Raw genomic sequence first — 23,930 nt, 5'->3', positions numbered from 1 at the left:
GAATAGGCTTGTATCATCGGCGGGTGGCTGAGCCGTTGATTGTTGTTTCCTTGTGTTTCTTTCTGCATATTTCTTGTTTCTGTGTAACTAACCTTGATCCGAGAGGATCTCTTTTATGTTACTGACTAGTTTTGTGAGTGTGCAGGTTTTGGAGACTTCAAGAAGTTCGGTGACTAATTTCTAGTTTGTAATAGCTAGATAATTTGTCTGTAATCAAGTTTCATGTAAACTTACCTTTGTAAAATCAGTCGCATGGTTAGAGTTTGACTGAGCTATCTAATGAAGAACAAAGAGGTCTTTGTAATTAGTGAACCGACCCTAGTCTGATCCCTACAGTGGTATCAGAGCCACGGGGGGACTAGGTCGGCACGCCAAGTCGCATAAGGAGGTGGGCAAGTGGAATCCTCCTTCGAGTGGGGATTCACTCTGGTAAATTGGCTGTGACCTTTCTTGTTTTACGTTTTCTGGTGTAGTGCCAACCTTAGGCTTGGGTTATTGCTGCTGGTAGTCAGTTCTTGGCAAGAACTTAGGGTTGTTTGCTTTCTTGCGTTTGTTTGTTGCTTCTGCTGTTGTTTTCTGGTACTCTGAGTATCTGCTCTCTTATTGCTTGACCACCAAGCACTGATACTGCCAAAGTGACCCCCTGCGCCCTCCAAGAGTGAGTGATTGCGAGCTGGGATAGCCTTTGCCAGTGTGCTCGTGACAGTCAGGGATTTGAGACTGGTTCTTTGTGAGAAAGTGTGCTTTAAGTTTTCTTGCTTCATGTCTGTGTGCTTTAAGGTGTGTAAGGCTCTGTGTGTTGGTCTTGCTTCCTGTGCTCTTATGGAGATATTTGCAAAAATTACTCAGTCTGTTGGCTTGATCTCTTTCAATGGTAAAAATGATTTTATGATCTGGAAACACAAAATGAAATGTGTGTTGATTCAGCAAAAAGTGTTTAAGGTTGTGGATGGCTCCTTACCTGATGATACTGCTTAAGATAAAATTGATGAGATGAATGAGTTGGCTAGAGCCACTATTGTGTTAAATCTATCTGATTCTGCGATTAGGAAAGTTGATCATATTGAATCTGCTTCTAAAATGTGGAAAAATCTTGACACTCTGTATACAGAAACTTCTATGTCTTCTAGGATGTATCTGCTTGAGAAATTGTTCAAATTTAAGCTTGATTTGACTAAAGACATAGATGATAACATTGATAGATTTCAGAAGCTTGTGCAAGACATTAAAAGATCTGGTGATAAAACCATAGATGAATGCACAAGTATAGCTCTAATGAATGTCATACCTGATTCATATAGTGATGTTAAAGCTGCCATTAAGTATGGCAGGGATTATGTCCCTCTGCATTTAATTGTAAGCTCCTTAAAGGCTAAAGAATTGGAATTAAGGGAAAGGGCTGTTGATAAGAGTGCTTTTAATAGGGCTCTAAATGTTAGAGGTAGATCTCAAACTAGAGGGGGTAAAGACTCTAATAATGGATCAGGTACCAACTCAAAATTCAAGAAAAAGAACAAATCTAGGTCTATGAGCAGGGATCCTAAATCTTTCAGAAAGTGTTTTAATTGTGGGGAAGTAGGGCACTATAAAAAGGAGTGCACTAAGCCTAAAAAGATGAAAACCCCTAATAATGACACCCAGCTTGAGAATCTTGTCAATGTGGCCAAATATGATGCTGATAATGAATGTGTTTTCATGGTGCATGATCTGATGTATATTAATGCCTATCCTATTTGCCCCTTTACTTCAAATGATTGGCTTTGTGATTCAGGATGTACATATCATATCAGTCCTTTTAAGAAGGTGTTTTCTGAGTTAAAACTTGTCACTAATACTTAAGTGTCTATGGCTGATGATAAGAAATGTGAAATTCAGGGTATAGGCACAGTGTGTTTAAAGTTTGATAATGGTTTTGTGCGCAGTTTAAAAAATGTGAGATATGTCCCTGACCTATGCTATAATCTGATGTCATGAACTGCTTTAGAAGCTGCTGTATGGGTGAAAATAGGGGGACGGGTTTGCGTTGAAAATTTGACAGAGATCTATGTGCTTTTTAAGGCCAAAAGAAATGTGGTTTTATAATACACAACATCAGAGAACTTTGTTGGTGGCCTTGTTTCTCTTCTAACTCTGTCCCTTGCAAGCTGATAGTCTCTGATAGAGTCTGATATAGACTCACCAGCCTGGTTGCCCTGAGTTGGAGCCTCTTCTTTATCTGAATCAGACTCACTCCCTGAGTCAGTGACTCCACCTGCTCCTAGGCCAACCCCCACAGGCTCCACCTTGAAGAAATCACCCTCATCTTCACTGGAGTCCAACTTATCTTTCAGGTATGGCATCTGATCCTCCAAGAACACCACATCCCTACTCACCAAGACCTTCTGCTTACCAGACTCAATACACCAGAGCCTATACCCCTTAACACCCCTCTGATACCCCAGCAAGATACATTTCAGAGGCCCTAGCTTCAAGCTTTACTTTGCCTAGCATGAGCATAGCTGCCACACCCAAACACCTTGTATTTTGAGTAGTCACTATGAGCTCCATACCACATGTAATCAGGAGTTTCAGATTTCAGGGCAGTAGATGGGCATTTATTGATAAGATAGGCTGCTGTATACACAGCCTCACCCCAGAACCTGCTGCTCAAACCAGAACCAAGAAGTAGGCACCTCACCCTCTCTAGGATTGTCCTATTCATCCTCTCCACGACACCATTTTGCTGAGGATTACCAGGAACAGTCCTATGCCTCTTCATACCCTTCTCTTTACAAAACAGATCAAACTCAGCAGACAAGAACTCTAGGCCATTGTCTGTTCTTAAGCATTTAACACTTCTACCCTTCTCTAGCTCAACCTCCTTACACCATATCTTGAACTTTGTGAGTGTTTCAGATTTTTCTTTAAGAATATATACCCACAACTTCCTTGTATAGTCATCAATGATAGCTAGATAATACTTTATTCCTCCACCAATTGAACACACCGGTGAAGGGGCCCCCAAAGATCACTATGTATGTAGTCTAAAGGGGCTGTAGAAGAGTGAATACCTGTAGGATAGGGTGCCTTCTTTGCTTTTCCAAGTATACACTGCTCACAGGGGTTCATCTTTTGAAATCTCCAGAGATCAGACCCTTCTTGATGAGTTCTTTCAAGCTTCCTTCAGCTGGGTGGCCCAATCTCTTGTGCCATAGCATTATGGAATCATCTGACACTGCATTGCTTTCTCCATCAACAGCCTTAGCCTTCAAATAATAGAGAATATGCTCTCTGTCAGCCTCCATCATCACTGCATCTCCAGATTTAACAAACAATTTTCCTTGACTCATCAATATGGTGAACCCTCTCTGCTCCAGCATTCCCAATGAGATGAGATTCCTCTTCACTTCTGGAATATACCTCACCCCAGTTAGGATCTTTATAGAGCCATCTTGTAGGCTTAGCTTTACCTTCCCTATTCCTCTGATCTGACAAATGTGATTATTACCCAGCACCACAGTGCCAGTTGCTTCTTGAAGGTCATGAAACCAGCTCCTATTTGGGCACATATGGAAGCTGCACCCTGAGTCCATAATCCACCTGTGACTGACCCCACTGTCACTAATATTCATAAGTTGAGCCGGGGGATCAGCACTCTCCACACAATCAGATTGGTTGTGTCCCTCAGAGGCCATCTTCCTCTTCCATGCATGACAATCTTTCTTCAAATGTCCAGGTTTCTTGCACCAATAGCAAGCTCTGGTTTCCTTCTGAGCATCTGAACTTGAGGGTTTAGGGCCCTCAAACTTCTTCTTGAAGTTCTGCTTCTTGAACTTCTTCACATTCAAGGCCTCTGCAGCTTGAACATTGGAGCTTGCAGAGCCTCTGTTGGCTGTCTTCTGGAGTTCTTTGGCCATCAAGGCTGAATAGACTTCTGCATAGGTGATAGGTTTATCTCTTCCATAGATAATTGCATCACTTAACTGGTCATACGAGCTAGGCAAGGCATTCAATGTGAGAATGGCCTTATCCTCATCTGAAATCTTGACATCAACAGATCCCAGGTCATCAATGATCTTGTTGAACTCCTCTAGCTGCTCAATGATGGACCTATCTCCAGAAAAACTATAGGCATACAGCCTCTTCTACAGCCGGTTAGCCAAGGATTTGGCCAAGTAAACTTCATCCAACTTGTCCAAGATCTCCACCGCAGTCTTGGCTTCTTGAACATCCCTCAAGACCTTATCTCCAAGGCACAGAATCACTGCAGAATGTGCCTTGAGCTGCATCTCCTCCATCTTTGCCTGAGCTTTATCATCAAGCACTGGAGCCTTTCCTTTCTCCTCTGGTTTTGCAAGAACTGCGGCCAAGCCTTGTTGAATCAAAACCGCCTTCATCTTCATCTTCCACAGGCTATAATCATTCTTTCCTGTGAACTTTTCTGCATCAAGCCTTGCTGCCATTTCTGAAACCGTTTGATCCTCTGCAAATCAGCTTCAATATCCCTTCCCGCAGACGGCGCCACTTGTTGGGATTTACGCACACAAGGCTTTCACACACTCAAGAAGATCACACACACACTCACTGTTGTATGAGATCACACAATGCAGAAACACACACACTCACACTTTGAGTATTGAAGATGATAATCTTGGAGAGAAACTGGAAAACTCTTTATTGATAAAACTACTACTAAACTACATACACGGTTTATGAGCTATTTAAAGCTCTACAAACAAGTAGCAACTGCTACTAACTAACTACAACAAGCATCAAGAAAACAAGAAGAATAACCGCTACATCTCAGCTAACTAACTGCTGCTCCAACGGCTAGTTCGGCTAGGTTGCTTCTTCCTTCTCGGCTTAAGGCCGAACTCCCTTCTCGGCTCAAGACCGAACTCCCTTCTCGGCTCAAGACCGAACTCTCTTCTCGGTTCACAACCGAACTCCCTTCTCGGCTAGTTCCAGCTCAAAGCCGAGCTTACAGAACTCCCTTCTAGCCGAGCTTACCGAACTCCCTTCTAGCCGAGCTTACCTTCTTCTGCCTTCTTCTTCCAACTGAAATGAGCACTCCATTATTACAGTGCCCATGTCAATGAGTTGAACCTCTTATTGTTCCACCAATTTGTGGGCTTCGGGTCGCTGCAGCTTCCTTCATTCCCCTTCCAAACGCACGCGTCGATCTTGTGGTCCTTAAACAAGGCCACAAACGGCGCCTTGCTCCAGTCGATCTTGTCTTTCCCGCCATTCGTGGCCCAGCTCTCGCCGTCCCAAAAACTAGCCTGCACGGTCATAGGCTGCCACCTAGGGTATGCCACGCCTTTGTCCGCGTGGTTTCTGTACGTTCGGATCGGAACCCAGTCCACCATGAATCTGAACACACATTTATGATCATGTTTTTTTTGCGTCAATGAGGTAAAATTGTAATTTCACAATTTAATATTTAAAAAAAACATCAAACGACGTCGTTTGATGTTTTTTTAAAATATTAAAAATTATGCAGATCAAAGGAAGGCCATAGCATTTTCTGCCAACCCTAAAGAAATATTAGGCTCTCATGGCAATTTGGGGCGGCCACCCCTCCTAAATCTGCCACTGTCATTAGCAGCAGACCCAGAAAATTAATTTGAACATTTAAAATCAAAATAAAGTGACAAGGACCCTAATATTAAAAAAATTAATAAATAAAAGAACTCCATATATGTTCCAAGAAATAGTATCTGTTTCTCAAAACTCTTTTTACTAAACTAACCTTATTCAATGTTTGTGAAGTTGACATAAGGAATGGAGCATAAACATAAAGCAAAATAAACGATTTCATATATATAGGATTATTTAATTAGGTAACATTTTTCAAATCATATTAATTAGCTATTAAATATGGACCAAAACAAATCATATTAATTAGCTATTAAATAGGATTATTTAATTAGGTAACATTTTTCAAATCATATTAATTAGCTATTAAATATGGACCAAAACAAATCTTTATCGACTATCAAGCCATATTAATACTAAGACCATTTGGAATTTTAAGATTCTTGTGAAATTTTGATTCTTTGATTTTGGTTGAAGACCAAAACAAAAGGCACGTTGAAGGAAACTAATGAAATTCTTACACAATTTGGTAGAGGTTCCAAAGTAAGAATATGTATGGAAATCTTTGGTTGGATCAAACCATAGCTTGATTCTCTGCTCTCTCTCATCAAAGCCATTTGCATACACATTAGTTTGTAGTGTATAAGGTTGTCCTTCTACGTTGCCCAAGAACTCGAAATCCAGCTCATCTCAATTGGGTTGAGTAGATGTATACGTAGTTTAATTAGTAACATGACACAAGTTTCATTACACAAGAGTTTGTAACAATCAACTCCTTAAGGGTCAACGTCCTATTTGGTCACGACAGACTCCTTCCCAGAGTTGGCTACCAAACGTTCTTGTTGGTCTAGTGTTGCCGTTGGTTCTGATTCTATGGGAATGGAACCGTAACAAACCGGAAACCTTATTCGCGGTTCCAGTTTTGAACTGAAAAATCGGTGGTTCCCAATTTTGGACTGAGATCGTAAGTTAAACCAGAATCGGACCGGTAGAACCGATATGCCATTCCGGTTTAACTGGGTAGCACAACTCACGATTCCAAAATTGGAACCGGTGGGCCGGTTACGACTAAATCGGTGGTCTAGTTAAAAAAACTTAGCAACTCTACGTAGGTCGACTGCCTCCTTCCCCAGACCACCACTCTCTGAATAGTCGGACGTCTCACTCAAAGCATTAATGTTATAAACCAAGGATGGAATTTATCCCAAAAGACTAGTCCTATCACAAAAAAATGGCTCATTTGGTCTACAAACCTCATATCAATTGCTTTACACGATCGATATGAGACACGTTAATTCATTGTACAAGAGTCCGTAACAAACACATAATAAAATATGGACTTACATAAAAGGCCACAACTGTGCCAGCTGAGTTCCCTGGCACCAACTTAATTTTCATGTCAAACTGTCCAAACAAGAACATGTCATTTGAAGCAAAACCAGAACCTAGACAAAAAATAAATAAATTAATTAATACATAGTAAATTTTACAAATGTATAACATAACTAGTACTACTAAAATATGATAATTAATTAATTAACCAGAATCCTTGTCAAGAACTAAACTTCTGCTATGGCCATCAATAGATGTATTAACATGACTAGGTGACCATGTCACAAAGAAATCCTTGTTGAAATCTCCTGTTGAAACAATCGAAGCCCAACAATCTTGGATCAAGAAAATCGAAATCAAAAGGACAAAAATAAATAAATTATTCATGATTTTGTTTTTGTGTGATGAAGAATGAGTGTCATATATATATAGGTGTTGCATATACGGTAGGGATATTGTAACGATGTGAAGAGAATCACTTAGATTTTTTGCATAAGCAAGAATATCTTTAGGAGCAAGCAATGAAATATACTAGTACTATACTATATATCACCAATCATAATTAAGCACAGCTATAGATTCAATTTAACTAACTAAGTTTGCTTGGAGTTACATCAAAAGATAACCACCTTAAATTAGTTAGTAACAAACTACAATCATGTTAAAACTGAACTTAATTAAATGCAAAATGTGGCTGTTTATTTATTATTTCTTTTTTTCTTTTGCAAATATTCCAAGCTTTTGGCGTACATAAACATTATCAATAGGCTTTTCAATTTTCATGGTATTCCTATTGAAGAAAGTGTAAGAAAAGAGGAAAACCTGAGCTGGAAAATAATTTGATTACTTTTGTATTCCAAATATTCTTTGTTGTGAGTCCAAATATTCTTTTCCTTGGATATGATCTACCTATTATATTCATCTATAAGTAGTTAATTTTTTGGCCCCATTTATATGTAACAATGATTAATTAAAACATTAAACTAAATTACAATGAGACAAACATGCGTTTCAGCCTTGTTTTGTTTTGTTTTGTTTTGCTCGGCTCCCTTAATTTTACAGTTATTATGGTATCATAGTATTGGATCTTGATTACTTTTAATTTCCACGTGGTCGGTTTGAATTTTACTTTTTTATTTATGTCTCTCGTCGTGATGTATATAATTAAATGTAGTTTTTTGGCTAAAAATTAAAGTTTTCCTATGATCTAGGAATTTTTCTGGTTAGAGATATTATAAATTGAAATTTTCAAAATGAAAGTGTGAAAAATGTGTACTTTTTAAAGAATATTTGTATTTTTGATGTCTGTTCCCACGGACCAATCACTAACTTAGAGGTTTTTGAGAGGAATGCCAAAATAGATGCATCTTTGTTGATATAAATAACATGAATCACATCTTTTAAGCTTTTCTCAAATATGCAGTCTCATATTTGTATACTTTTGGAATCACTTCTATTCTGATATGTTTTGATACATTAATGTTCGCCTCCGCTTTAGTAAGAGTTGCTCCTTGTCTCTAGTCTATACACCTGTCTATGCACCGACATTCACTCGGCCTCTACTTAGCTAAATGTTTTTTTTCATACATAGGAGTTCGAGATAATGTTGGCTCGTAGACTGCACTCCCTTCGACGAGTTCAGCCCCGGTAGACTACCCGCCACCCTCAGACGCGTCCAGGCTCGAAAGCTTGCCAAGCCCCAAGGAAACAACCTTGAACAGGCCCATAGGGAAATTAATCCCAAAGTCGCGCCATCCAGGACTCGAACTCAAGACCTCCAGGATGGTGCCATATCCTTGCCACCCTTCTTAATCACTTGAGCTGGGGGCTTGATTACTTAGCTAAAAGTTAAAGGTTTAGTACTTAGTAAAATAATTTAGGCATATTTTTGTTTGATCCATTATAAATTAAAATTTTCAAAAGGGATTTTCTGAGTGAGAGGAAGGAGTAATTCTTAAAAATATTTTTTCTTTTTGATTTAATTTTTGGTGTTAAATGTGTTAGCAAGAATGCATTGTAGCCCAAAAGTAATGGTTTCGAAAAATTCAGCTCGATTGATTTAAACAATAATTAGCCCAAGCCCAAATGGGCTAGATCAAAAACCGAGTGCATTGTCCCAATAATATCGAAAAATTTCTTATCGCTTGATTATCAAACTTTGTTAGTGTGCTTTTGGATTCAAAGATACCGTTTTGATACTTGTGTGGAATGTGTATTAATTTTCTTCAATACTTAATAAAAATTTTCTAACAATCAATGGAAGTTTATTGCAGTATTTTGGATTTTCTACAAGTTGTATTGAAATTTATGGACACTTCAAAAGTATTTAGCAATATAAATAACAATTTATAAATCGTCAAAATAAGCATCAATAGCTTATAAATTCTCCAAAAATATAAGTTTACAATCAATAATTATAAAAGTATTAATCTAACTAATAAAGCACACTACATTAAGCTCAAATTGAAATTTAAATAATTGTTGCCGCCTTCAATTAGTCACTTTTCCTAAAAACATTACCATCAGAAATTAAAGGTCAGAATGAAGCGACTCATGGCGAAATTGTAAAGTACTGTATGGAAGAAACAGAAGATGACCCGGTCATTATATGGGCCAACCCGAAAGCCCGGTTCAACTGTATGTCGTATCCCTCTGCTCTGTGTTAACAAGGAACACTCTCTTCTATCATTATCAGTAGATCAGAGGAGAGAGAGTGTTGAAGGGAGCTGGCAAGGCCTCCTATTTACAGCAAAGAGACATTTTCCAGCTATTTCGAGCTTCGAAGTTTCCATCCTTTTGTCTTTTTTAATCGATTTCTTGTTTTTCTTTGGGACCGCTTAAAGGTATGCCATTGGCTTCGTGTTCTGTAAATTCGTAATTGATTAATTAATTTCGCAATTTGTTGAGTGTTTTCGTTTACTTCGGTATGACCTGTTTGGCGGTTCAATGATGGCTGTGTGATGCCTGCGGTGGAATTGAATTTTTCAATGTCGTGGTGATTATTGCTTCTAATCAATTGTTTCCTGTTTCCTGCTTCGGCTTTGGGTAATTGCTGTATAGATTTGCTTCTGACTTCATTTGCTTGGGATTTTGCTTCAACGATTTATTTAGCTGTGAATTTTTATAGTCTCTCATTTTTCTCTATGTGCTTGTTGTATCGGAGATAAAGGCCTTTTTTACAATCTACTGCTCTAATTTATGCCTAATTCTTATTCTTGTAGATTTTCTGTTTTTTTGTTAGATTTTTTTGGCTGCAGACTACAGTAGAGAAAATCTAAAGGTAGATTGTGAATTGTTTTTGGAATAAAGTATGTGGAGTCTCCCTGTCTTTTGTCTAAACTATGAATGCTACTTAATAGATGCTTTCAGCATTTGCTTTCATAAAGAGTGATTTGATCTTTAATGTTTAGTGTGTGCTAAAGAAGGTAAGTAACTTTGTTCAGTCAAATGCAAGCTTGCTTGCCTCACTGAGGGGTCAGGTCGGGGGTAATTAACTTGGTCGTGAATGAAGCTTCAGTTTGCAATAATGTGTGGATCTTTTGTTCCTCTTCGTCTTTCTATATGTTATGTTAGTCAAACTGATGCTTCTGAGGTTTACATTCTACATGTGATTTAGTGTGGTTTGAGGTGTTTCTTGTGATCGCTTTCTTAAGCATGGTTCGTTACTGGGGTCCAGAAAAAACCATATGCAGTTTGTTCCTTTTCTCGAGTACTCTGGTGCAAATAATTGGTTAGAAACAAAATGATTAATTCTAAATAAAGAATCCTTCAATTCATATGTTGTGGAAGACTGCAAGAGATATTGAATACTTTTCGTGAGGTTTGATCTTTTGTGGTGATGTAAACTGTATTAGGACTTTTTGTTGCTCTCACTAGTTACTAGTTAAAGGTATCATTCTGCTTTACGTCTCACCCTGAGCATATTGATATTATTAACGATCTCTAACTTCTGTCAAATATAAGATTGTATACAATTGAATGGCCATGGAAATCATGTTTTGGGTATGTACGCGAATATGTTTACGTACGAACCCAAATATATATGAAACCATTTCTTGAATCGGAACCATGCCCCATGGGGAGATATTTTCCACGAATGATCCTTTTCTAACGTGCAATGATGTGAATTTATCAGTGAAAATGATTTCCTGGTCATCTTATGTTTTAGTAGTGTGATTGTCATAATGAAAATTCCATTTTTTATGTTTCTTTTTTCTCTTAAATGGCAGGTTCTTTTGAGTAGCGGTGAGAAAGGAGAATACTTGTAGAAATCATAATGTATAGACAATCATCGAGCAGGAACCAAAGATCCAAAGGGGTCAAGGTTAAGAATGTGCTGCAAGTTTGTTTGCTGCTTGCTGTTTGCTGTTGGTTGCTATACCAAGTTAAACATTCCCATGACAAGAAGGCAGAATTTGATGAAACTAATGCCAAAAGGTCGCTTCAAAAACAAGTCGTGACGATCTTATAAGTCTTGGAAGGAAAGATATCCGTCCTCGAGTAGATGACATGGACTCTAAGAGTGAGATTCATGATGAAACATCAGAAGAAGATGAAACTGCTGAAGAATTAGAGGAAGAGAAGCATGATGAAGATGATCCAGAAGACAAGAAGGTCGATGAGAGGGATGACGACGAGGAAGGAGGTAGAGATGATGAAAGAGAAGAGCACGAACAAGAGAAATCTGATGCCGAAGTTGATAGGGAACATGGTTTGGTGGATGGTGGGGAGAGGGAAGATGGTGAGGAGAATGAAACTCAAGAAACAGATTTTGAAGGTCATGCCCAAACAGAGAATGAAACGACTGTTGACGATACTGACCGTGATACGAAAGATAGGAGTGCCCACGAAGCACATGAGGAACATTACAAGGCAGATGACGCTTCTAGTGCTGTAACTGAAAATGAGAACGAAAAAGTGGAGAACTCGAAAGAGAATAAGAGTGAAGAAACTTATAAAAGTGAGAACATGAAAGACTCGGAGGTGGATGGCAGTGAGGCAGCTGGAGATGTCCATCAACCAAACGTCACAGCCACTTCAGTCAAGGATGATACGTTACACGACCCTGAGAATGGCTCTACTCCTAATAATGCAATAACAGAAGGATACACTGATCATTTGATTAGTAATAGCACAACTACTGATGTTACGATAGAGAACTCGACGTTGCCCTTAGATAATGCAACAGAGAGCAAGTCTGAGTTAGGCACCGAGCGTACATCTGTAGAAGGATCTGACTCTAAAACTGTTGATCCTGAGGAGGCCAATAAGTCTACCTTAAATGTAGACAATACTCGTTTGGACTCTAATTCAACAGGTTCTACTGATACAAACGAGGCAGAATCACTTCCCGAGGATTTCTTGAATAATAGTATAGACTCTTCTGTATCATACGATTCAAGGTTAGAGGCTTCACATGTAGAAGAGGACAACACTACAGAAGAGAAAACTGAATTTGATGGTGAGATATCAGATACAAGTGATGGCACAGATGAAAGCTCGGATTCTACACCAACTGATAACGCTGAAGAAGAAGTTCAAGAGGATGCTATTGATATATCTGATACTTCCGATTCCTTGGAGGAGAAAGATACTCGAGTGGATCTCGACACACTCCCTGAGATACAAACAGAGGCGAGCAATAGCAAAGATGTTGCTGCAGAGTGAATATAGAGGTAGCAGGGTACTGTTAATCGCATCGATTTCCTTGTTTTCCCACTTAAATATCAGGGTCCCCGTAGTATATTTTTGGTCCCATTTTCCTGTGTATGAAATGTCAAGCTTCTGCTTCCAGCTTTACGCGTAGAACTTAGGCAAGGTGATGCCCCCCCCGGCTTCTGGCTCATATTGTATGAATCAACTAATCTAATTTGCTTATGTTAGTAAGTTTGCAACCATGTTCTTCAATCCATCATGCTTCATTATATGATTATATGAATCAAAATTGTACAAAGACCTTTGAGTTTGGGATTTGAAGTCATTGACATCAAGGGTCTTTGTTGCTGCACTTGGAGCCAAAATGTTAATAGATGTGGTTTAAGATTTGGTGAAACTATTTATATCAGAATTAGTTGAAAAGGACTTGCAGCATTAGTTGTAGTATTTGTTTGTTTTGCTATTCAATGTGATAGGTTTCTTGAATGCAAATTTCAAAATAGTTTGTTGAATTTAATAATATTGTGGTACAGGTTGGGTGCAATATACTCTGGAAGCATTGAAGACTTTAGTTGAAGTCAAGAATTAGCTAATCCACTTCAAAACCTCAAAGTAAGCCTTAGAAAATGGGTATGAAGATACGTTAAAATACAACTGAGATGGTAAGACACTTATTCCCCGATCAATAAGTGCAAAGTGATTAAATTAATATATAAAGAAAAGGAAACTTGTAGACTTGGAACTCTCTTATATTCGATCATTTCATTATGTAGATAGTATACTTTATAATTATTTCCAACCTAACTCATAAGCTGTAATTTATTGGATGAGTGGAGATTAAATTAAGCTTTGATGAAATAAAATAAAGAGTGGGTAGGTCAAAATATGTGGACATGAAACAAGCCGTGCAATTTGAACTGTCAACCACTAATAAGGAATTTAAAATACTCCCTCCGTCCCGCACTACTCGCACGTTTCCTTTTTAGCACGGATATTAAGGAATGAGTGTATAGCAAAGTCAAATATTACGGCTGTAGGTGATAATTTTTACTAAAAATGTAAAGAGTGCAAATAACTTGGGACGCCCAGAAAGGAAATAAATGCAAGTAACACGGGATGGAGGGAGTACATAATTGAGGTTTTAGCTAAACAACAAGATAGTGTTATATGTATAGTCTCGAAATACTCCAGGAAGGCAGGAACTGACCAATTAAATTACTAAAAAGGAGACAAATTGGCAGAAAATTATGAATTTTGATCAAATTCTAGTTCGTTTCGCAATTTAAGAACAGTAGTAAAAATGATAAATTTTAGTACTATTTTTCTTAAATTTCTCATGGGGTCTAATTTAGTTGAAATTGTATTTAATTCGGTGTCTGAAAAAAATCTTCGGAGGAGACCTTTTGTGATTTTACCAATTTTCTCAACACAATTAGCAAATAATTCAATCACATCATCATTTTAAAAACATGTGCACTAATTTACCAACATACTTGCAAATAGAAATCTGAGTATTTTGTCATGGGAAAATTGAGAAAATGTTAAAATTTATAATTTTTATGATTAATTTTGAAAGTTCCGGCCGGGAGGGGTCAAAATTTATCGAAAATTCATAATTTCCCCATAATTTACCTATATTTAATGATATAGTGAAAAAAAAAGAGACTATAATTCCACTCACGCATTGAATTAATTCTGTACAAAAATATTTACTAAGTACTAGTGATAAGCAATAGTTTATTTCGGTTATTTAAACATTGTTAATCATGTTTATAGAGCTTTGGAATTAAAGAAGGCACTGAACTGAAGTAGAAGATTTAGGATTTTGGTTTGTTGATAATGATAATAATTTCGCCTATTTCATTGTTCATTAATATTTCGTAGTCTTTGCAATTATACTAGTAGAACTGTAATTTTGTACATTATGACATCTAAAAAAATACTGGAACATGGAAAGATGCTGACTCGTAACGGTGATTTTGCACATCGTAGCATCTAAATGTCTTGACGAGATGTAAATCATGATAGGGTTTAAGACTTTAGAAGGATGATCTAGTTTCAATAAGTTTTCATTCTTGAACAAAAATACCGAAACAAGAAAATATACTGGCTTATAATTGTAATTTGCACATCATAGCATCTAAATGCCTTGACTGATGTAAATCATTGTAGGTTAGACTTTGGAATAATGATCTAATTTCACTATGATTTCATTCTTAAACAAAAATACCATAAATTGAGAAAGATATGGACTTGTAACGGTAATTTTGCACATCATAGAATTTAAATATCTTAATGAAGGGTTTAGACTTTAGGGCATCCGCAATGGGGCGGACGATAAGCCGCCCGATGCCTCGGGCGCGTCATCGTCCGCCACTGTGGGTGTGCGGACGATGCCCGATGCATCGTCCGCGGACAATACGCGGACGATAGGGCATCGTCCGCGCCATCATCCGCCCACTATGGGTGACGCGAACGATGCAATGGGTTTTCGTTTTTTTTTTTGAATTTTTGTCTATTTAAACCTCGTCTCTCATTCTATTTTTCATACAAACATTTATCTCATCTTTCATTTTCCATACGAATGTTTCGATCATCTATCACAAACAAAAATGAACCACGACTACGACTGGAGTACCTCGGAGGGCGTTAGTCGGACCTTGACTTGAGCCTTATTCGATGTCGTTAATGACGCAATGGCAGATTGCTTAGCCGAAATGCAGCGCGAGGAGGAGGAGGCAGCGGCGGAGCAGATCCCCATACATATTCGACGTCGGACATTTGTCCGCCGCGACGACGCCGTAGCTCACGAACGTCTATTTGCAGACTATTTTACCGAGCAACCACGGTGGGGCCCGACTGTTTTTCACCGCCGGTTTAGAATGCATCGTTATCTTTTTCTCAGCATTGTCCAGACGTTGGAGTCACGTGATGAATACTTCCAGTATCGGGAAGATGGCATCGGTAGACCTGGACTTACGCCGTTGCAGAAGTGCACGGTTGCACTTCGGCAGTTGGCCTACGGCACAACGACCGACATGTTCGACGAGTACTTTCACGTCGGGGAGACAACTGGCCGCGAGTGCCTGCAGATATTTTGTAGGGGAGTTGTGGAGGCTTACAGTGACACATATTGCGAACGCCGACTGCTGTGGATTGTCAGGGCCTAATGAAGATGCACGAGACGGCGCACGGCTTTCTTGGGATGCTAGGGAGCATCGACTGTATGCACTGTGAGTGGAAGAATTGTCTGACGGCGTGGAGAGGCCAATTTACTAGTGGATACAAGGGCAGCCACCCGACGATGATCCTCGAAGCCGTCGCTGACCATTAGTTCTGGATCTGGCATGCTTACTTCGGTGTAGCGGGGTCGAACAACGACATCAACGTCCTCAACTCATCCACTATCTTCACCAAGCAATGCAATGGCAACGGCCCGGCCATCGAGTTCACTGCCAACAGACGCCAATATCACATGGGGTACTACTTGGCCGATGGCATATACCCAAGGTGGCCTGTTTTTCTGAAGACGATCAGCTGCCCAATGGGTGAGAAGAGAGTTTTATTTGCGCAAAAGCAGGAGGCGGCGCTGAAGGATGTGGAGCGGGCATTTGGTGTGCCCCAATCACGGTGGGCAATAGTGAAATCACGCTCGAGGATTACCGACGGGCTTCAATGAGGTTCTATCTAGACAGGCCTCAATGCGCAACCAACAAGACCATGCTCAGCTCATGAACGACATGATTGAAGAAGTTTGGGGCCGTAACCGCCGTCGTTGAGAATGAGTATTTTTTTTTAATTCGTATTGTAATTTGTTAATTTTAAATGAAATGAAGATTTTTTTCAATTTTTGTAGTTATTTAAATATTTAAATAAAGAAAATGCTTATGGCGGCTTATAGGGCGCCCCACTGCTGGTGAAATGGTAGGAGGATAAAATGATGATGTGGCGGTGCATAGGGTGCCCTATAGGGCGCTCCATTGCTAATGCCCTTAGACATTAAAAGGATAATCTATTTTCAATAAATTACATATTTGAACGAAAATACTAGAATCCATGATAGGGTTTGGACTTTAGAAGGATGATCAAATTTCAATAAGATTTATTTATTTCATTTTTTCAATGACCAAAACAAGCTGGTCGGATTTATTTACTTTTTTCAACAATATACTCTATAAATTACATTTAGAGTGGTTGATGGACACCTTTTTATTGAAATTTTGAATTTATATATACAGATCTTTAGCATAAGCCAACCTGTGACCAATACTTTTATTTCATTCTTAGCTAACCACAATTACAATAAAATACTACTCCTCGGATAAATAACTAAAATTTCGAATTGAAAACTCGCAATTGTACAAATGAATTGACTCAATAAAATTGGAAGATGGGAATATGTTTAAAATGAAAAAAAATAGCTGTCAATGACTATACACTATACACTAGCAATGGAAAAATTGATGTAAAACTCTGGGTCTCGGACCAACCGAGACCCGACCCGAATAGGGCAATACCCTATTCGAGATCCGGTTGTCGCAGCTCTTTGCGGAGCTTTTTCGAAAACGGCCTGCAAGCATCCATGCTGAGATCTACGGCGGCCGCCAACGCCACAAACGCCGCCGCATCCTCCGTGCAGCTCACGTGCTGCACCCCGACCTCCACCTCTGGCTTCGAGCACCTGCCGTCGCCTTGCACCGTCGAGGACATCACGAACCCTCGGTACAAGAGATGCGCCCACGACCCGGACCCGGAAGCCGACCCGAGGTCCGACCCGGACCCAGATCCGGAGCTGAGGTCAAAGCTGCTGTTGGGGCTCGTCATCGGCGTGGGGCCGGTGGTGATGTCGACGGTGAACTTCCCTCCCTTCTTGGTGGGGATGCTGGAGCTGGCGAGGGTGGCGGCATCGATGCCGCCGTCAGGGACGAGGTCGAACCGGTAGCCGAGGTGGTTGCCGTTGCTCCACGCCTCCAGCCGCCCCCACGGCCTCCACGTGTTGTGCCCCGGACGCAGGATCAGCCACGCCCCTGGGTTGGACCGGCTCACTCGGTCCGTGCCCGGTGATGGCACAAACGGCGTCACCATCGAGGCAGCCGCAACGGGAGATCCGGACAAGTCGTGGATGGTGATGGACCATCCCTTCCGCTCTTTCGAGGGATGCTCCTTGTTGTTGCCGGCGCCGGAGCCGAAGCAGCTTGCTGATGTGCTTGGTTCTGATAGTGAAGATCTGTTCATCAACAAATTCAAAGATTAGATTATTTTGTGATACGAATAACATTTTGCTAATCAAACACTGCTAATTAATTAAGTGTGGCCATTATTGAATCCCAATCATAGAAGATCTGTTTGAACATTTTAACAAACACATGGAAGAAGATGCCATGAATGTGTTCATAATTTTTAATTGAATTGGGGCAAAATCAAATCTGCAATCAAATTCTCATATTCTCTTATTACTAATTCAATCAACGCTATAATCAACATTCTATACAAGTAATCATCTGAATCTGATTTCATTCCTAAAATTATTCATTTCCTAATCAAAATCAAACTCAGAACTCAAAAGCAATTAAAATTGAGGGGAAAACACTACAGCTCTAAATCTCTAATCAATTAGCATAATCGAAAGAGTAATTGAACAAAGGAATGAAGATATTCACCTCGATCTCATGATCCTCTCATTAGAACTCCTCAAACCGAACTTGCAAGTGAAAACCGGCTGCTTAACATTCCCATTCACCTGAAAAACCTGCGGGCTGCACTCAGGCTCTCCGTCAAACAGAAACACAAATCTCGGGTCGGGCTCGGCCCGCACATTCAGATGCAGCTTCAAATCCGACCCGCCGACCGCGACCCAGCCGTTATGAATCACGCACTTCCCCATCTTCTCGAGAATCTCCCTCAGGTCCAGCTGCACCGCGACGCAGCCGACCAGCTTCCCGCCGCCGCGGAGGCCGCATCCGGCGGCGCCGCGGCGGTGAATCTCGATCTTCAGGGAGGAGGATCCGCCGGTTTTGTCGGCCAATTTGTCGAGCTCGAGCTTGCTGAGGGAGAAGCAGGCGTTGATTTTGGTGTCGACGGCGTCGGAGTCGGAGGATTGGAGGGAGAGGTCGGCGAATTGGTTGGGGAAGGGTTTGAATTTGAGCTTGCAGTAGTAGGAGGGGGGGAGGAGGGGGTTTAGGGGAAATCGGAGGGAGAGATTGGAGATGAGGATGCGATGGAAGGGGCAGGGATCCATTGTGAGGAGAGAGTGATGGATGGGGAAAGAGGGGAAGAAGGTAGATAAATGAAGGAAATGGGGAAAATGAAGAAGGAGAAGGAGACAGGCTGGATGGGGGCGGGCGTGCACCTACACTGTGTGTGCCAGCTGAGGGGAATCCCACACACATCTGTCAATCACTCTTCCTCTTATCTTTTTTTATTTAGCTACTAATAATAACCGCATATTTCCGGTTAAATGTCTTGTTTCGTAGGACCAAAAAGAAAATATTTTCGAGAAAAGGATTGGCTCTGAGGACTGGGCACAGGGTCCCAGTCCCGAATCCGTCGGCTGCCGGTGAATGAAGCAGCCGCGCCGTCCTATCTATTTAAAGTTTGAGAATAGATCGAGGGCGTTGCGCCCCCGATGTCTCTAATCATTGACTTTACCTGATAGAACTCGCACGTCAGTATCGCTGCGGGCCTCCACCAGAGTTTCCTCTGGCTTCGCCCCGCTCAGGCATAGTTCACCATCTTTCGGGTCCCGACAGGTATGCTCACTCGAACCCTTCTCAGTATATTTAACAACGAACGGGGGAATATATAAATGATAAATTGTCAAAAAAAATGGACAATTTTTGGTAAAAATCATGAATTTGTATTTGATAAAGCAACAAAAAAAAAGTTAGATGTGAACGTCTTTACCGAAAAAATGAATAATGTAGTTTGTTTATGAATAAAATGATATCGAATAGATAGATGAAAAAGACAACAATGCATTATATGGAAGACCGACTAAATTTTTTGTTGTCTGGTAACTTCGAACAAATATAGACATCGTGGTTTTTACAATTGATTTTTAGATTTGCGGGACGGATACAAAATTCGTGAGTTTTTGTCAGTTTCTCCGCCCGCGGCATATATCATCGGGATGTGTCATTCGGTTTTGAGTCCATCTACAACGCTGTCTTTTATGCGTCTCTTAACCGTCTCATCTCTTCACTATTCATGGGTCCCACTGTACTTTTCATCTCATCTCTTAACTAAGAGACAACACCTGTAACCCTCCATCTCTTAACCATCTCATCCCTTAACTATTCATTAAATTTCATTTTTTTATTTTTATTTCTAACAAATTCAATTAATAAAAACACACATCATTAAATAAAATAAAATTACAATTTAAAATCCTAAAAAATAAAAATGTAGAGTGTTTGAGTGAGAATAGAGAGTTTTTTTTTTGATTAATTTGTGGGAATGATTTGATATTTATAGAAGTGATTGAGGCTTAAAAAAATACCCAAAAATAAAAAAAATTGTAAAAAAAATTTTGTATAATTTTTGGGGTTTTTTTTGAATTTTAAAAAAATACATTTTTAATGGAAATAAATGACGCTCACTCGCGGGCCGGCTAGTGGGCGTCACGCCTAGTGCCAGCGCTCGCCACGTGGGCTGGCGCGCGGGGAGCTGTCTCGCCAACTCTCCCTCCGGGACGAGACGCCCGACGAGACGAGACCGAGACGGAGGGCAGCATCGCCGTCTCTTATCCGTCTCGTCTCTCCGAGACGAGACCGAGACGGATAAAAGACTCGTTGCGGGTGCTCTGAAGCATTTTTCAGAAAAGAAAACACTACTTTGTCTATTTTATTTTTTTCTATCATTATGTAGTTTCTCCACTTTTATAAAATAACTGTATATAAATTTTCGTGTCAAACTGAAACCATAGTTAGTACAATGAGACATCAATGTATTAAACAAGATTTATTGTTTCGATTAAAAATATGATTCAATTGATTAATTTTAACGTATATTGTTCGATTAGTGATATGATTGGATGGATTAGTTTTTAACGCATCTTGATATTTTACAATCATAAATTAATTTCGAATAAATTAAAGCTAGATTTATCTAAGAATTAATTGAATGTTAACATATATTCTTCGATTAGAGATACGTTTTGATGGATTAAATCTTAACGTATCTCGACATTTCCCTATTCTAAAATTAATCTCGAACCAATTCAAGCTTCGTGTAATATAACAATCATATTATTAATCTTAACCTTATACTGTTTTGGTGTTTTGTCCTTTCTATGTATTTGATGATTGGTTACATGGAATGTTTTAACACTAGCCAGCTGGTAATTGAATTAACGTCTCTTCTCTCTCCTCTTTCTCTCTCAAGATTGCATACGTTTGAATTGGCAGACAGCTGTAATAGAGGATTATGTTTTGAAGATGACTAGGATTGGACGGTAGTCTTCTTCTAAAAGCATCTCCATAAGCAATAGGACACCCATAACCTACCCATAAACTCCTTCTACCACATCATCAGTACTAAAAACTTCTCCAGTCATATTATCAGGACAATGAATTGGACAAGCAATAGGTTAGCCACAATAAACAAAATTATAAAAAACAAATAATTAACACTCACACAAAATACAGAATTAAATTTACGACACAAATACTGGAAAATTCAATAATAATATTTAATTTAAAAAAGTACATTAATTAAAAAAAATTACATAATTAAAAAAAAGTAGATTAAAAAAAATTACATAATTAAAAAAAACTAACGTCGTGCAGTGCTCCGCACCCACAACTCTTCAATCGCGTATATATAGTGTTTCGAAAATTAAATAAATAAAAAATGGGCTGGCCCATCGCTCGCCGATTGGGAGCCTGCAATGGCGGCCAACGCCCGAAAATCGGCGTGCGCTCGCCGATTTTCTCCCCGAATTGCCGCTCGCCGCCTGCAATGGTTCGGCGAGCGAACAGGCCAGCGCCGGGAATCGGCTAGCCGGTCCGCTCGTCGCCATTGTTGATGCTCTAACATAAATGGACTCCAGCCTAGGGATGTCAATCGGGTCGGGGTTTCTGGACTCCGGTCTAGGGATGTCAATCGGGCCGGGCCGAAACCCCGACCCATCGGGTTTCGGGTCGGCCCTACTCAGGTTGCGGGTCAATCGGGTGCGGGCTAATCGGGTTGTGAATTCTTTCGGGTTGTAAAAGTTCAACCCTGACCGGCTGACCCTAAAAGCTCGGGTTTCGGGCTAGCCTAACGGGTTAATCGGGTTGCTATCGATAAGATTAATATGCGATCAATCCAATAAATAATGATGAAAATTAGTTATATTCATAAAATGTAAAATATTTAATTATGATAAATTTGAGATATATGGTCAAACTCAATCATAAACATGATCAAATACTAATATTTTAGATATTTCGTGAAATTTTAATGCATGTTTTAGAAATTTAAATATTTTTTAAGTGAATTTGAAGTTTTTAATTTATTTATCAATTATTATATTAATAAAAATTTAATATATAATTTGAATATTTAATATAAAATTGAAAGTTATTTTTTTAGTTATCTATATTATAAAATTAATCAATGAAGTGTCGAATTAGGAGTAAAAAATAGAATAATAGAAATTTTATCAGGTTTTCGGGCCAGCCCATCGGGTTTTCGGGTCTGGCCCTAACGGGTCGCGGGTTAATCGGGTGCGGGTTAATCGGGTTTTAATTTTATCGGACTAGAAATTTCCAACCCTAACTCTATAAATTTGGCGAGCTATTCGGGCCAGCCCACGGGTTGTGGGCTACATTAACATCCCTGCTTTGGCCCCACTCCCAGATATTTCTTTTTTAATCACAAACATGATTAGATTGATTATGATTTTTAAGGAATTAAGCTTCTATTATCATAAAATATCATTTTCCCTCGATTGAATTGACAACTTTTTATTCAAATAATACAATTACATGTGCGAGAAAAAGGAGAAACAAATTAAAGGAAATTAACTTAAATATTTTTCATAGTCAAAATGCTTTAAAAGGTTGAATAATCAAGTTAAGGAAAGGAGATCTTTCCCGGAAATGCTACAAGGAAAAGAGGACTTGGAAATATAATTACATGAGTTGGTGATAATTTCCATATTTGCATAATAAAACGTAATCAATCTTTCATTTAAAAGGAAGAAATGTTCAAACCTGCAATATTTCTGATTAATTTAATGGCAGAACTGGCTACATTTTCCTTACAAACGTAAAAAATAGAAAGTGTAATTATAGTATATGACTAGGAAATTTTATGGGTTGTTATTTTGTTTATCATTTCAAAATTATCCAGACATTTCACTGATAAAAAATCCAATAGCTACGAATCCAGAATTTGAAAGATCATATCAATCAATATAGGACTACAAATGGTGGATAAATATAGGACTATAAATGGTTGATAGTATCGCACTCATACTAAAATTTGTGTATCTATGTATAGAACATATGCAATTTTTTTAATTTTGGTATATACTTGACCACGACAGAATTAGGGGGGGCGATCGCTCCCCAGACTACCCGATAAACTCAATTTTAGGGTTAATTGGAAATGCCATAGCTACATCTAAAAAATATTGCTCTGCCACGAGCTCAATCACATCTCGAGGATGATCGATGTTTATATGGAATGAATAGACGGACAATGGAACACCTTAGAGCATCCACTATGGGGCGCCCTAAAGTCCGCCTTATGCACCGCTACGTCAGCATTTTATCCTCTTGTCCTTCCACCTGCAGTGGGGCGCCCTAAACAATTTCTTCTATTTGAATATTTAAATAACTATAAAAATTAGGAAAACCCTTCGTTTCATTTATAAAATTAATACATTACAATACGAATTAAAAAAAATACGCAAATCTCCATTGCGTCTTGCACGGCTGCATTTAAGGCTCGAGTCAAGGTCGGACTACCGTCCTCCGAGGAACTCCGGTCGTCGTCGTGGTTCATTTTGGTTTGTGAGAGATGGAGAAATGTGATAAATGAGAGACGCGAGAAATGTTCGTATGAAAAATAGAATGACAATCGAGGTTTAAATAGACAAATTTTGAAAAAAATAAATAAAAACGCGTTGCATCGTCCGCGTCGCCCACAGTGGGCGGATGATGTCGCGGATGATGTCCTATCGTCCGCGCTTCGTCCGCGGACTAAGCTTAGGGCGCGGACGACGCATCGTCCGTCGTCCGCGCACCCACAGTGGCGGACGATGGCGCACCCGAGGCATCGGGCGACCTATCGTCCGCTCCACTGTGGTTGCCCTTAGTGTTGTTGATTTTCAAGTGACTTTGAAGTACTAATGATGTGGTCAATGAACATATCTCAAT

General features: G+C 39.5%; 2 protein-coding genes and 1 pseudogene across 4 annotated transcripts; 1 reads left to right on the top strand and 2 right to left on the bottom strand.

The window, feature by feature from the left end:
• Window positions 1–4,988: 4,988 nt before the first annotated feature.
• Window positions 4,989–7,296, bottom strand: LOC121757884 (annotated as a pseudogene).
• Window positions 7,297–9,510: 2,214 nt separating this feature from the next.
• On the top strand, window positions 9,511–13,362 carry LOC121757069 (dentin sialophosphoprotein-like). 3 transcript variants are annotated; one of them, XM_042152554.1, is made up of 3 exons: window positions 9,511–9,752; window positions 11,139–12,584; window positions 13,098–13,362. In XM_042152554.1, the coding sequence occupies exon 2, from the start codon at window positions 11,419–11,421 to the stop codon at window positions 12,574–12,576; it is 1,158 nt and encodes a 385-aa protein (XP_042008488.1). In that variant the 5' UTR covers window positions 9,511–9,752; window positions 11,139–11,418; the 3' UTR covers window positions 12,577–12,584; window positions 13,098–13,362. The 3 variants fall into 3 exon arrangements, with proteins under 3 accessions (XP_042008488.1, XP_042008487.1, XP_042008489.1); XM_042152553.1 differs by lacking the exon at window positions 13,098–13,362 and having other exon boundaries at window positions 9,513–9,752; window positions 11,139–12,816; XM_042152555.1 differs by lacking the exons at window positions 9,511–9,752; window positions 13,098–13,362 and adding an exon at window positions 9,779–9,954 and having other exon boundaries at window positions 11,139–12,816.
• A 3,443-nt stretch (window positions 13,363–16,805) lies between these two features.
• LOC121759340 lies at window positions 16,806–18,962 on the bottom strand. The gene is made up of 2 exons (XM_042154895.1): window positions 18,225–18,962; window positions 16,806–17,791 (listed from the first exon to the last, which is right to left on the bottom strand). Exons 1-2 carry the CDS (start codon window positions 18,800–18,802, stop codon window positions 17,083–17,085), a joined length of 1,287 nt encoding a protein of 428 aa, XP_042010829.1. The 5' UTR covers window positions 18,803–18,962; the 3' UTR covers window positions 16,806–17,082.
• Window positions 18,963–23,930: the final 4,968 nt, after the last annotated feature.

Source organism: Salvia splendens, chromosome 12, assembly GCF_004379255.2.
Source record: "Salvia splendens isolate huo1 chromosome 12, SspV2, whole genome shotgun sequence".
NCBI classification, from domain to species: Eukaryota; Viridiplantae; Streptophyta; class Magnoliopsida; order Lamiales; family Lamiaceae; genus Salvia; species Salvia splendens.
The sequence above is the reverse complement of the archived record's forward strand: the minus strand, read 5'-3'. Positions and strand labels throughout refer to the sequence as shown.